Consider the following 14642-nt stretch of genomic DNA (forward strand, 5'->3'; position numbering starts at 1 on the left):
CCAACAATACTGAGAACATCTCTTCGCATGATAAAGAAACATCACCCGTTATTTTTATATATAATAACAATAATAATAATATATTAATAATCCGCGCATTTGATACAGCGCCTGATCATCTAAAAGTGCTGTGGAGGAGTTTTACTGTGAAGTGATTACCATGATAAGCTGTATTATCTTGCACTGAACAGTAGAACCAGAGGACACGGCCTGCGATTGAAGGGGGGTTAAATTCAGAACAAGTTTGCAGAGACACTGCTCCAGTGAGCGAGTGGTAAACTTATGGAGCAGGCACCCTAGGGAGATGGTGGAAGCAGAAAATGTTATTTGTTTCAAGAACAAATGAAATAGATTTCTGCTAGAAAATAATATTTTGGCGATACAATATATGGTTTGGGACACGACATGTCAAGTGACTGCCAGGATGGTGGAAGGCAAACTAGATGGACATTCGGCTTCTTTCGCTAGCAAATTCTTACGTTTTAAGTGTAGTGACTGTGTATTTTGCAGGCAGAATGTGGCAGACAATTTGCGCACGGCGATGTGCAAACAGCAAACAGCCACAGAGCCAATAACCCATTTTTATCTGGATTATCTGGGGATGGGAGAAAGATTGTCACCGGAGAGAGAGAAACTCCCTTCTCTATTTCTGTTAGCGCCGCGGGGTCTTTAAAGTCCGCCTGAACAGGGCACAGACGAGGGGAAAGCTCAGTGTAACACCCGCTGTGTGAAGGGCTTTTCCCCCGCCGAGAGGGTGTGATGTTCCGAGCTGGTCTGAAGGGTCACCGAGGAGTAAACGTCTCAGCTCCTCTGATGGTGGGAATCCTGATGAAAAGGTGGGAAAGCTTGGGGGGGAACGGTGGTGGTGGGGGTGGAGTGGGGAGGCGAGGGGGTGGTTGGGGGGAGAGAGAAGGGTGCCCCGCTCAGCTCTCAGTCCTTGTCTCCGGTGAGAAACTCGTCACGAATCCCAGCGTCTCGCTCTCAGTATCAGCCAGAGCCGCTGTGCACATGTCGCTGTAGAAATCTGTAATGAAACGCGGATCCTGGTCAGACTCCAGCCCTCCTCAGCAATACCGAACAATGGCCACTCTACCCACTCTGAGCCGATCACCCCCACCCTCGCCCAGCTTCACAGGTTCCCCATCGCCCCCCCACCCCACCCCACACCCCCAGAGAATCCAGTTTAAAATCCTCGTCCTCAGATTTAAAGCCCTCTACGGTCTTGCTCCTCCCTACCTCTACGACCTGCTTACTCCCCACTCCACTCCATTACCCGTCACCTCCACTCAACTGGCTCCGGCCTCCTGCTTGTCCCTCGTGCCTTCGTCTCCACCGTCGGTGGCCGTGCTTTCAGCCACCATGCCCCGAACTCTCTCCCTCAATCCCTCCGCCTCGTGCCCCCCCCCGCCCACTTCCTTCTCCATCTTCAGGTCGTGGGGAAGACGGAAGACCTTTCCTCTTCGACCGCGCCTACGGTCACTTCCCCCCACTGGCTCGGAATCTTGCTCCACCCCTGTCAAGCGCTCGGGGACGCTATCCCTGATTGAGGGGGCGCTGTGTAAGTGCAAGTTGTTGCCTTCGTTCTCTAGGTTCTTACCCGAACTGTTCTCTTTGTGAATTGGCTTGCTCTCAGAGGTGACCGGTAGCAGGAGGCTGAATGGAACCCACCCAACCTTATACGAAACGAGGCTTCTCACTTGCCTGAATGACACACACAGAAAAGATCAATCACAGAGAATTACAGCAGGTTGTGGCGGATTGCTTTCCGGTGAGAATGGTAATAATAATGCCTCCCCCCCCCCCCACCCAGCTCCACCCCACCCCACAAAAGAAATTGGGTCACTCAATCCACGACTGTCTGTGGAACATTGCTATGTGCAACTGGCTGTCACATTTCTCCCACCAAGTACACTTTACAGTGTATTCTGTGAAGCACTTTGAGATGCCTGAGGCGCTATAATAGTTTTGATACGGTAGACACAGGGAACTGTGGAGGAGACCAAAACCAGGGGCCATCAATATAAAATAGTCACAAATAGATCAAATAGGGAAGAAATTTATTCACGCAGAACAGTGGGAATATGGAACATAATACCACAAGGTGTTGTTGGGGCAAATAGCATAGATGTATTTAAAGGGAAGAGGGAGAAAGGAATAGGAGGTTGTGCTTGAAGGCTTAGTTGAGGAAGGGCAGGAGGAGGCTAAACACCGGCAAAGACCAGTTGGGCCGAATGTGCTGTATATTTTAATGTATTCTAATAATCATAATAATCCTTGCATTTTGACCCAGTACCTGATCACGTCTTCGTGATGTCTCAAAGCGCTTCACGGGATTTACTGTAAAGTGAATGGATTGTCATCAAATGCAAGGATCATTATTACTATAATTATCGAGAGGAGGTCTCGAAGCATTTGGCCGGATGTTACTGACTGCGTGCTATGTGGGCCAAGCCAACCCAGCCCGAGCGAGTGAGCGATTCCGCCCCACACTGTCCGAGACCCTCACCGCGAGGATGCAGTCACTCGGCTTCCACCGAACTCACCAGAGCCCCTCGCCGGCCTCCTGCTGCACCTCCAGCACCTCCCCGGCCTGCACCGTCAGCTCCGCACACGACTTGGCCTCGTAAGCGGTTTCCGCTCGGAATAGACGCGGAGTCTGGAACAGAATGGCAGCGCCTCAAATTCACGTTCACTAACAACCAACAACAACTTGCATTTGCACAGCGCCCCTCCCTCCTTCCCTCCCTCCCAGGGCAGCGTTCCAGAGCGCTGGACAGTGGTGGAGCACAACACAGAGCCGGGAGGGGGGAGGTGACCGTAGGCACAGTCGAAGGGGAAGATCTTTGGGCGTGACCTGAAGACGGGGAAGGAGTGGGGCCAAGGCGGAGAGATGGAGGAAGAGTGTTCCAAGGTTTCGGGTCGTAGCGGCTGGCACGAGGGATATGCAGAAGGCCAGAGCCAGTCGAACGGAGGGAGTCGGTTGTAGGTTAGAGGCTAAGAGGCAGTGAGAAACTCCCTCAACTTTGAAAGACAATGGTGCACAAGAGTCAAATCAAACAAAATGTTGTGTTTAGGCCTGGATCCCTAGCTTAACCTCCCAGTAAACTGTGTGTCTGCTGCTAATTCTCCTCTGTGTAAAACAAATACTGCCAAGTACCTGCCCCAAACTTGTCCTTCGCACCCCCTTTTATGCCCTGCTTCTCTTGCTGCATCTAGGAATCTTGGACAGTTTTTCCTCTAACTCCTGTGTGCAAAATTTATTTGGAATTTATCATGTTGATATTTTTATCTTGAGTCAGCTGGGTGTCTGACACACACGGAAACCCATCACTGTTGCTTAAGAGTCTCCAAACCAGGCTGAGAATTCCAGGCATCCCACCTACGCATGGAAATCCCAGAGACAGATAGTTGGAATGGAATACGCTCTCTCTCTCTCTACCTGGAGGGATGTATCCTACTTACCTAATTCTGGAAGGTATTAGGTTGGCAAGGAGCTAAGGCTTGGAAAGCCCAAAGTGTGCGTTGGGGTAACTGCTGGAGTCTAACCAGCTAAAACCACATAGCTTTCCATTGAGAGCGCTGTCTGGCAAGCTTTCCCATAATAATAACACATGTATGTTTGATACAGCGGCTTTCGCTTCGGGAGGACGACTCAAAGTGCTTCACAGGAATTTACTGTAAAGTGTAGTAACTGTTTTTTTGCCAGTTTTGCGCACAGCGACATCCTGCGAACAGCCACGGTGTGAATGACTGATTTGATCTGTGCAGGAGGATCATTGGCCAGGATACTGGAAGAGAGAGACCCGACTCACAGTTTTGATGGACGTTTCCTCCTCCATGTCGGAGGAGTTGGAGAGTTCCTCTGTACTCGAAGGGATGGCGTCAAAGTCCTCGCACGTGTCCATGGATGGGATGGGTTTACTGGACCAACCTGCGGTTACAGCAATCAGCAACATTGGTTCCCATTGGACCAGTATAATACAATACAAAATGACATGTGTACAGCGTCTTTCACGTCGGTAGGACATCCATAGGTGCTGGACAGTCAACAACAACAACTTGGATTTATATAGCGCCCTCCATGATGGACGACGTCTCAGATCGCTTTACAGTAACGGATCCCGGGGCCAAGCCGGAGGAAGGGGGAGGAAGGTGACCAAAGGTCTTCAGCAGAGACCTGAAAATAGGAAGAGAGGGGGCGAGGTGAAGGGCGTGAGGAAGGGAATTCCAGAGCCTCGGGGCATAGTGGCTGAAGGGACGGCTGCCGAGGGTGCAGCAGAGGACTCGGGGGACGAGGAGGAGGCCAGACCAGGAGAAATAAAGGCAACCAGTATTGTTTTGAGGAGAGAGGAAGTCAGAGAGTATGGGGGGTGCAGAGGAGTGGAGGGATTTGAATGCAAGGGTGAGGATCTTGAAGTTAATCCTCTTTGGGACAGGCAGCCAGTGCAGTCTGGCAAGGACTGGGGTGATCGGGGAGCGGGGTTTTGTGCAGGACCCCGAGTGGGGTGGGGGAGGAGCAAGAGGAGGAGGGTTGGGATCAGGAGAGGTGGAGGGCAGGGAGGGTAGGGGTAGGAGGTTGGCTGAAGGGCGGTCAAAGAGCAAGGTCTTCAGACTTGCCTTGAAGGAGGCAAGCGAAGGAGCGAGTCAAAGCAACTGTGGAACACAGTTCCAAGATGGGGGCAGATTGACTGAAAGTCTGACCACCGATGGTGGTTCGAGCTGGATGGGCAGGGGACGTGGAGTAAGAGGGAGTGGGCAGGTTGATAAAGAGTTAGCAGGTCACAGAGGTAAGGCTCTCCTTCCAGGATCAAGCCAGGTTGCTTTTGAATAATAATAATAATAATAATCCTTGCATTTGATATAACACTTTTCACGTCGGGAGGACGTCCCAAAGCGCTTCACAGAACACACTGTAAAGTGAATTGACTGTATATTTGTGGGCAAACGCGGCAGCCAATTGCGCACAGCAATGTCCCACAAACAGTCGTAGATTGAAAATGACCAATTTATTATTGTTTTTGGTTTTGGAGGGACTATTATTAGGCTCTGTGTGGAGTAAGGAAACTTGCCCAAGGTTTCGCCCTCTGCCTGGAATTGAACTCAGGTCTCTCACTTGCAAAGCGAGTGCTCTAACCACTGAGCTACAGGACTCCACTACACCTCCATCCACAACACACACACCATAAACTACCCCTCGCCCACAACAACAACAACAACATCAACAAGATTCCATTTATAGAGCGCCTTTCACGTCGGGAGGATGTCCCAAGGTGTCCCAAACTACCCCCCGCCCACAACACACACCATCAACTACCCCCCGCCCACAACACACACCATCAACTACCCCCCGCCCACAACACACACCATCAACTACCCCCGCCCACAACACACAAATCATTAACTTCCCCCCACCCAGAACACACACACCATACACTACCCCACCCCCCACAAGACACACACCGTAAACTACCGCCCGCCCACAACACACACACACATCATAAACTACCCCCCTATGTCTATGTCCCGGCAGCTGATGAAATTGGTCGTTCATTTCATGGCCATATGTGGGACATTGCTGAGTGCAAGTTGGCTGGGAGATAGAGAGGGAAAAACACCCTGCAAGGGTGCTGTGGGGTGTGTGGGGGGTGGGGGGGGGTGGGGCGAAGAGAGAGGAGAAACTCTTCCCTCTCTATTTGAATAGTACGGCAGAATCTTTACCATCCACGTGAACAGGCGCAAACCTTTGACCCGTCAGCAGATGGCAAAGTTGTGCTGTTCCACGAATGGCTGTGACCATTCGGGAACGGACCACGGAATTCCAGCCATTCGGCCCATCGTGCCAGGCCGTGCGGACTCTCTCTCCGCTCGGTCCCATTCTCCTTTTAGGGGGACTGAGAAAGTGGCGCTTAATGGGTTAATGAGAATGAAAGTGTGCTTTCCTGAGCTGACACTGTGGGGTCCTCGCATTTGATACAGGGCCTTACCACGTCGTTGAGACGTCTCAAAGCGCTTCAAGGCATATATCGTAAAGTGTAGTGACCGTGTATTCTGTGGGCGAAACGCTGCGGCAATTGCGCACAGCAGCGTCCCCACAAACACTCGTGGATTGAGCGACCCAATTTTTTTTATTATTACCACCGGAAAGCGATCCGCCAATCGACTAAGAAGCGGGTTTCTGTTTACTGCTGGGTAACAGAGGCAGGTGGAGTAAGGAAACTTGGCGAAGGTTTTGCTCTGCCCGGGAATCGAACCCGGATCCTCTCGCTTGCGAGGCGAGGGCTCTATCCCCTGCACTATGGGATTCTACCGATTAAGGCGATGTTGTTGAAGTCTGAGAATATGAAGAATTTCTCCTCTCCATATTCTCCCACCATCGACCCCCACCCAGCCAAAGATCCGGAGGGGGTGGGGGGGGGTGGGGGTGGAGGGAGTTGTATCACCTCCAAGCTATGGGTACCTGTCTGGGAGGTGGACCTGGTGATGTGGCTGTTCGCACATCGCTGCTTGTTTGGAGCCAGGGATGGATCCGGCAACGAATCTGTTGGGAAAGAAGTGGGTTATTATTGACAGACAGGGGTGGGGGAGCTGTGTGTGTGTGTGAGTGTGTTTGTATGTCTGTGTTTGTGTGTTAGGGAGGAGGTAGGCGTATGTTTGTTTGTGTGTGTGTGTGTTGGAGGGGGAGATGTGTGTTTGTGTGTGTGTGTGTTGGAGGGGGAGGTGTGTGTGTGTGAGTGTGTTTATGTTTGTGTGTGTGTTGGAGGGCTCCGGTCTGCTCCATGTCTCCCGCCCGACCATCGGTGGCCGGGCTTTCAGGCTCTCTGCCCCCACGCTCTGGAACTCCAACCCACGGTCCCTTCGCCTCGCTTCCTCCCTTGCCTCCTTCAAGGCCGGTCTCAAGACCTTTCACTTTGATCGTGCCTTCGGTTGCCCTCCCACCTCTCTACCTTCCCTCACCCATACACCACCCCTCCCCCATGCTCGGGTCTCGACCCCTGACTGTCCAGCGCTTTGAGACGTCCTCCTGACGTGAAAGGGGCTCTATACATGTAATTTTGTTGTCGTTGTGTGTGTTGGAGGGGGAGGTGTGTGTTTGTGTTTGTTTGGGTGTGTAAGTATGTTTGTGTGTGTGTTTGTTTGGGTGTGTGCGAGTGTGTTTGTGGGGAATGAGTTGCCTCACAACGGAGGGTAACACTCGAAAGTGAGGACACACACAAAAAAAGAGGGCACACACCCCTTGTGTGATTTGTACGTCAGCAATGTAGGGTTTCAGGCTGTGCCGCCTATCCGGTTACTTGTTAAATAACACAAGGGTATCAGTTGACAGGCATTTTTGTTTTGGTGGGGAACAGGAAAAGAGCTCTGATGTCTGTGTTTATTTTTAACACTAGAAATATCCCAGTGAGATGCTCAACCCTAGCCAGCAGTGAGGCAACTCACACTCCCAGCGTACAATAATAATAATAATCCTTGCATTTGATATAGCGCCTCGTCACGCCGTTGAGACGTCTCAAAGCGCTTCACAGGAGACACTGTAGAAACCTACGCCTAGTACTTTTGGAATTAGGTAAACAGGATGTGTCCCTCGGGGGGACGTCAGGGGTGGGGGAGTGCACCTCCCATCTCAATAAATATCTCTGGAATTTCCATGTATGGGTGGGATGCATGGAAATTTCAGTTCAGTTTGGAGACTCTTAAGCAACAGTGATGGGTTTCTGCATGTGTCAGGCAATGATGTAGTAGTCCCTGTTCTAACGCTCCCACTCACCATCCCTTGTGCGTTCAACACCACCACCACCACCAACAACAGCAAAATTACATTTGTATAGCGTTTTTCCCATCAGGAGGACATCCCAAGGCGCTGGACAGACAGAGTTTCGGACCAGAGCTGGTGGCCGGGATCTGGGAGAGTGGAAGGCAGGGGGGGGAAGCAGGGAGATCGAAAGCATGATCGAAGAGGAGGGTCTTGAGACGGGTTTTGAAGGAGGCGAGGGAGGAAGCGAGGTGGAGGGACTGCGGGATGGAGTTCCAGAGGGTGGGGGCAGAGTGGCAGAAGCCCGCCCGCCAATAGTGGGGCGAGCGAGGTGGGGGACGTGAAGCAGGCCAGAGCCATTTATAAAGCGCCTTTCACGTCAGGAGGACGTCCCAAGGCGCTCTCACGGACAGAGAGAGGTTTATGATGTCTGAGAGTAGAGGGGCAAGGAGGTGGAGCTGGGAGGTAAGGAGAGGGGTAGGGATGGGGTCGAGGGAGCAGGTGGTTGATTTCAACTTGCATTTATACAGCGTCTTCACACATGGCAGCGTCTCGGAGCACTTAACAGTGACGGAGCCTGAGGCCGAGCCGGGGGGAGGTGACATGTGACAATGGATTGTGAGCCTGTTCCAAAGTTTTATTAGAACCATGGCATATTTTTATCAGAGAGAGAGATCTCTTCACCTCCCTCGAGCTGGGACAGGCTCCGCCACAACAACAACAACATGCACTGGTCCACACCACAGCCAGCTGTACCTTCAAACCCGAACGGAGTGGGGTCACTCTTTATCTCATATCGCTTGGCCTTAACATCGAGGCCAGAGAGTGAACCTGTACAAGAGGCATGAGAGCAGCTTAACATCCCGCAGACAGCCGTGAAGTCAGTGAACAATTTTATTTATCGGGGAGCCGGACGGGGAGGGGGTTGTGGGGCAGATTGTCGGCCAGAACGCCAGGAGAGAGAGACTCCCCTTTTCCAAAAGTGCCGGGGGATCTTACACGTCCTCCTGAATAGTGCACGGACGTAGATTTGAACCCACAACCTTCCGACTCGGGAGGCGAGAGAGTGCTACCGACTGAGCCACAGGCTGACACCTGTGTAGTTACACCCAGTAAATCCGGACGGGATTTCTCCCAACAATACTCCCGAGTATCCTTGTAACCGAGCCGAACCCGAAACAGCAACAACTACAACAACATATTACATTTACACAGCGCCTTCCACGTCGTGAGGATGTCCTAAGGTACTGGACGGTCAGGGATTTAGATCCGAGCTGGGGTTTGACATCGAGAAGGTGGGGGAGGAGGGGGAGCAGGGAGGATAGTGGTACGGGCAGAGCTGGGCCTGCTGAGCGGAGGGAATGGTTAGATACCTATGGAGTTAAAAGGTCACAGAGATAGAGTAACAACATCAACATGCATTTAAACAGCGGCCGTCGCACAGGATGCTGTCTCGGAGAGCTTCGCAGGGACGAGGCTGGTTGGATACCGAGGGAGGGAGTGAAGGAGCGGGAATTGGGGGAAGGGGGTGACAGAGGCACTTTGGATAAAGTAACTGGACGTGTAAGACAATCCGAGCGAGCGAGCAAACGAGGTGACAGGTGTACCTTTGCCTCGTGAGGAAGCTAAAGAAAAGCGTCGGACGACAGCAGGTTCCTTAGGCTGTATCTCTGGGGACACAGAAAGCCAGTGCACATCGCGGTTAGTCATGGGCAGGTTAGTACCACACTGCAACCGCGAGTGATAGAGAGAGAGAGAGAGAGAGAGAGCGTTAGGAGAGAGAGAGCCAGCAAGTGTTTGGGTAGAGACAAAAACACAGAGTACAGCTTCATTGGTGACAAGATTGGGGGTGGGAGGGTGGTGCAAAATGGTGAGGATTAATTGCCACCATCGCGGGGCATTGATATCCCAGTGGATAATAATAATAATAATCATCCTTGCATTTGATACAGCATCTTATCACGTCGTTGAGACAGGATACACTGTAAAGTGGAGTGACTGCATGTTTTGTGGGCGAAGACTGGACTAGGGACTTATCCTCTCCCCTTTCCCATTCCCCCAACCATCCCATCCCCTTCCTCCAACCATTCCCCCACTCCCCCCTCCATCAACTTTGTTCAAATGCTTTCACGAAAGTTTGGTTGCTATGATTGACTGGCTCCCCCTCTTCCTTCCGCCTCCCCCCCACCTCCACAGTGGGGGGGAAAAACAGGGTACGACACATTGTAATGCAGACAACGTAAGCAAACATAACCTCACAAGTCACCGATGGAGGAAGCGTAGAAAAGGAGACACTTTAATATTGATGGTAAAGAGAAGGGCGGAGGTGTGGTGGTGTTGGCGATGTGGGTAAGGACGGACACCAATAACAACACCAGACAGTTTACCTTTCTGCTGTGACCTGCGGTTCGAAAGGCCCTGTAATGTAAATCGCTTTTTAGCAAGAGCAGAGCGGTCAAGGTTAGGAGCCGAAGGAGCATCAGCTAGGGGAAAAGAGGGAGAGGCAGAGGTGAGGAAGTAAGCAGCAACATGCTAAAGTCCACATATAGATGCTTATCTCTTTTATTGGGATTTGTTTGGGTTCCAGTATTCTTCGTAAGATCCTTTCAACAGCAAACACTGGCGGTGGAGGCACAGTGTGGGGAGAGGGTGGGGGCAGGCTGGGTGCGGGGGATAGGAGGGGGGAAAACGCGGGAAACAAGGGAAAAGGGAAAGGAAGGGGGTCGTGGTGATTGCAAGCGGGGCTGAGCGTGCTCAAGGCATGAGGATGTGCAGCCTCGGGAGGCGAGGAGACAGAGCAGAGATGTGAAGGAACAGCAAGGAAATAAGCAAACACAGCCAGCTCGCATTTCACCTCTTGTGTTACAGCCTTAGTAATCCGCTAATAATCCTTGCATTTCATACAGCGCTTCACAGGATTTAATAATAATAATAATCCTTGCACTTGGTATAGCCCCTTAAAGCATCGTCGAGACATCTCAAAGTGCTTCGCAGGATATGCTATCAAGTGCAGTGACTGTGTTTTGTGGGAGTAATGCGCTGGGAGTGGGGTGGGAGAGAGGAGGGCTTTGAGAGAAAGTGTTGGCCAGCACACAAGGGAAAACTTCTTTCTCTTTTCGAACAGCTTCACGGGTGTTAGGGTGCTGACAGTGCAGTACAGACTCCTGATTGTAACTGGTGGTGTGTCAGAGGAAAGCTGGTACGGAATCAGTCTTTTCATTTTCATTTTCAAACATCTATCCCAGATTTCCAGGAACGTTAGAGGATGAATTCAGCCCTCTGAAAATATTGATCCCTATGCAAAAAAACTCTCATGTCTGATCTGTGTACATCCTCGCAGAAGCCTTTAGCAAGTAATAACAATAATCATCCTTGCATTTGATATCGCGCATGGTCACATTTTCAAGACTTCTGTAAGCCCTTCACATAATACACTGTAAAGTGTAGTGACTGTGTATTTTTGTGGTCGAAATGCAGCAGCCAATTGCTCAGTAAGGTTTGAAAAGAGTGGCGTTAATGAGGAGTGTGGGGTCCGTACCTACAGTATATAACAATAATCCTTGCATTTGATGTAATCGTCTTCTATCCCCACTTGACCCTCCCACAACCTCCCTCTGCTCCAGTCTGGGAATCCTCCGCCGGGCTCACCGCGGCACTCGGCGTTGGCTGTCCAGCAGCAGCCACACCGACTGCCCCATTCCCCACCACTCTCGCCAGCCACCCCGGACACAGACCCGGGGAGTCAACCTCTCCTCCCTCATCCCCATCTCCCCCACCCCTGCCTCACAACCTGGACCCCCCTCCCCTCCCACACACCCTTCTGTCAACCGCTCCCTCCACATCGGACTGCAAAATGTCCGCTCCCTCTGCAACAAGGCCCTGGTCATCAACGATCTCATCCTTGATGAGAACGTTGATATCATGGCATTAACAGAAACGTGGCTCACCCCAGGCGACACCTTCCCCCTCACGGAGGCCACACCACCCGGCTACACCTCCCACCACATCCCCCGCCCCAACCGCCGTGGCGGTGGTGTTGCCCTTATCTCAAGGACACCACTTGCCCTATCCCCCTACTCCTCTGGCTCTTTCCCCTCCTTCGAGCACCTCACCCTCTCCCACCCCTCATTCCTCTCCCTTAAAATCCTCCTCCTCTACCGGCCCCCTAAAACCTCTCCCACCTTCATCTCTGACATTTCAACACTCCTCACATCTCTTTGCCTCTCCTCTGATCGCCTCATCATCCTGGGCGACTTTAACCTACACTTCACCCCCTCCTGCTCCATCTCCACAGACTTCTCTTCCCTGCTCTCCTCACTCAACCTTTCCCTACACATAAACTCCCCCACTCACAGTCACGGCCACCCACTCGATTTGGTGATCACCCGGGGCCTCAGTGTCTCGGATGTCACTATTACCGACAAGGCCATCTCCGACCACTACTTCATCTCCTTCACCACCTCCACCCCCCTCCCCACCTCCACCAGACCCACCACCATCTTCTACCGCCCTTGGAAGAAGTTACCCCCACAATCCCTAACCGATGCCTTGGAGTCCTCTGAACTCCTCTCCCTCTGGCCTTCAACCCTCACCGACCCCTCTTCTCCTCTCTCCCTCCTCCACAATATCCTCTCCTCCACACTCGATACTCTTGCCCCCATCACTTCCCGCACTGTCTCCTACTCCCGCTCCTCCCCCTGGTACACCACCCACCTCCGCTCACTGAAATGCCAGGTGCGGGCTGCTGAGCGCACCTTTGTCAAATCCGGCTTAACGGTCCACCGACAAATCTGGCTGGACCTCCTCAAAATTTACCGCTCCACTCTAGCCTCGGCCAAGTCGTCCTTCTACTCCAGGATAATCCTGGAGGCGAAGAACAACCCCAGGCTACTGTTTTCCACCACATCCCGACTCCTCCGTCCCCCCCGCCACCCCGCGCAGGTCATCTCCTCCAACCTTCACTGCGAGGAGATGCTGGATTTCCTTGAATCCAAGATCAAGGGAATCCGCTCCGCGGTCACTTCCCCTCCAACTTCCACCCACCACCCACCCCTTCCCTCCCACACTCCGACTCCTACCCATCCTCCCCTACACACCTTCGTACCCGTTTCCCCACCCTCTGTCACTGAACTCATCCTATCCCTAAAACCAACCACCTGCTCCCTTGACCCCATCCCCACTCCACTCCTTATCTCCCAGCTCCATTTTCTTGCCCCACACATCACTGACATCATAAACCTGTCCCTCTCCTCTGGCTCTGTCCCCATTCCATTAAAAACTGCCATCATCACGCCCACCCTGAAAAAACCCTCCCTTGATGCGTCGCAGCTATCAAGCTACCGGCCCATCTCCAACCTCCCCTTTCTCTCCAAGGTCTTGGAAAGAGTTGTCGCCTCCCAACTGCGCTCTTTCCTCTCCACCCATTCTCTTTTTGAACCCCTTCAGTCAGGTTTCCGTGCTGCTCATAGCACAGAAACTGCCCTGGTCAAGGTCACCAATGATATCCTGACTATCTGTGACCAGGGCTCCCTCTGTCTCCTCGTCCTCCTCGACCTATCGGCAGCATTCGATACGGTCGACCACGCTATCCTACTCCACCGCTTGTCCTCCCACCTCAACCTTCAAGGCACTGTCCTTGAATGGTTTAGCTCTTACCTTTCCCACCGTCTTCACTTCGTCTCAACGAATGGCTTCTCCTCCACCCCCCGTACTGTCTCATGTGGTGTCCCTCAGGGCTCTGTCCTCGGTCCCCTCCTCTTCACCCTCTATATGCTCCCCCTCGGTGACATCATCCGCAAACATGGGGTTAACTTCCACATGTATGCGGATGACACCCAACTCTACCTTTCCTCCTCTACTCTCAACTCCACGACCACCGATGTCCTGACAGCCTGCCTGTCCGACATCGAGTCCTGGACGAGAGACAACTTTCTTCAGCTCAACGTGCGAAAAACCGAGGCCCTCCTGATTGGCTCACGTCAGCGCCTCCGCACCTCAGGCGCTGACACCATCAGCATCCAAGGCTGCACTCTCCACCTCTCAAAGCCAGTCAGGAACCTCGGCGTTTTGTTCGACCCTGAGCTGTCCTTTCTCCCTCACATCCGCACCACAACTGGCACCGCCTTCCATCACCTCCGGAATATCGCCAGACTACGGCACTACCTCACCCCTCACGCTGCTGAAACCCTGGTTCACGCCTTTGTCACCTCAAGGCTGGACTATGGGAACTCTCTCCTCGCCGGCCTTCCCGGCACCTCCCTCCACAAGCTGCAGGTCATTCAGAACTCTGCAGCTCGTGTACTGTCCCGCACCAGGCTTCGGGACCACATCACTCCCACCCTCGCTCGCCTCCACTGGCTCCCCATCCCCCAGAGGATTGATTTCAAGATCCTCATCCTCACCTACAAGGCCATTCACGGCCTTGCTCCCTCCTACCTCTCCAACCTACTATCCCTCTACCTACCTGCCCGTACCCTCCGTTCCTCTGGCTCCGGTCTGCTCCACGTCCCCCGCCCCAACCGCCCTACTATCGGTGGTCGGGCCTTCAGCCTCTCAGCCCCGAGGCTCTGGAACTCCATCCCCCAGTGCCTTCGCCTTGCTTCCTCCCTTTCCTCCTTCAAGGCCGGTCTCAAAACCTTTCTCTTTGACCGTGCCTTCAGCTCCCCTCTCGACTCTCTTCCTCCTCCTCGCTCCCTCCCTTCCCTCCCCTCACCCTGACCATTTCCCCCCTCCTCTCTCCCTCCCTTCCCTCCCCTCACCCTGACCATTTCCCCCCTGCTCGGGTCATGACCCAACTGTGCAGCGCCTTGGGACGTCCTCCTGACGTGAAAGGCGCTCTATAAATGGAATCTTGTTGTTGTTGTTGTTGTAACCCTTTACTAATAATTTGGTC

At 52.8% G+C, this 14642-nt stretch overlaps 1 protein-coding gene across 4 annotated transcripts in view; it reads right to left on the reverse strand.

The window, feature by feature from the left end:
* Window positions 1-529: 529 nt before the first annotated feature.
* The window catches only part of mcf2l2 (MCF.2 cell line derived transforming sequence-like 2), a 112251-nt gene continuing 98138 nt past the window's right edge, over window positions 530-14642 (reverse strand). Inside the window, exons 27-34 of one of the 4 annotated variants that reach the window (XM_042339212.1) lie at window positions 10138-10233; window positions 9358-9420; window positions 8507-8581; window positions 6458-6538; window positions 3813-3931; window positions 2544-2656; window positions 1598-1701; window positions 530-1024 (exon numbers count right to left, since the gene is read on the reverse strand). In XM_042339212.1, coding sequence (XP_042195146.1) covers window positions 924-1024; window positions 1598-1701; window positions 2544-2656; window positions 3813-3931; window positions 6458-6538; window positions 8507-8581; window positions 9358-9420; window positions 10138-10233 — 752 coding nt within the window. In that variant the 3' untranslated portion in view covers window positions 530-923. The remainder of the gene's footprint in view (window positions 1025-1597; window positions 1702-2543; window positions 2657-3812; window positions 3932-6457; window positions 6539-8506; window positions 8582-9357; window positions 9421-10137; window positions 10234-14642) is intronic. The other 3 variants (XM_042339213.1, XM_042339214.1, XM_042339215.1) reach the window with 3 other exon arrangements.

The sequence above is a fragment of the Callorhinchus milii genome, unplaced genomic scaffold (assembly GCF_018977255.1).
Source record: "Callorhinchus milii isolate IMCB2004 unplaced genomic scaffold, IMCB_Cmil_1.0 Scaffold11, whole genome shotgun sequence".
In the NCBI taxonomy this organism is placed as follows: domain Eukaryota; kingdom Metazoa; phylum Chordata; class Chondrichthyes; order Chimaeriformes; family Callorhinchidae; genus Callorhinchus; species Callorhinchus milii.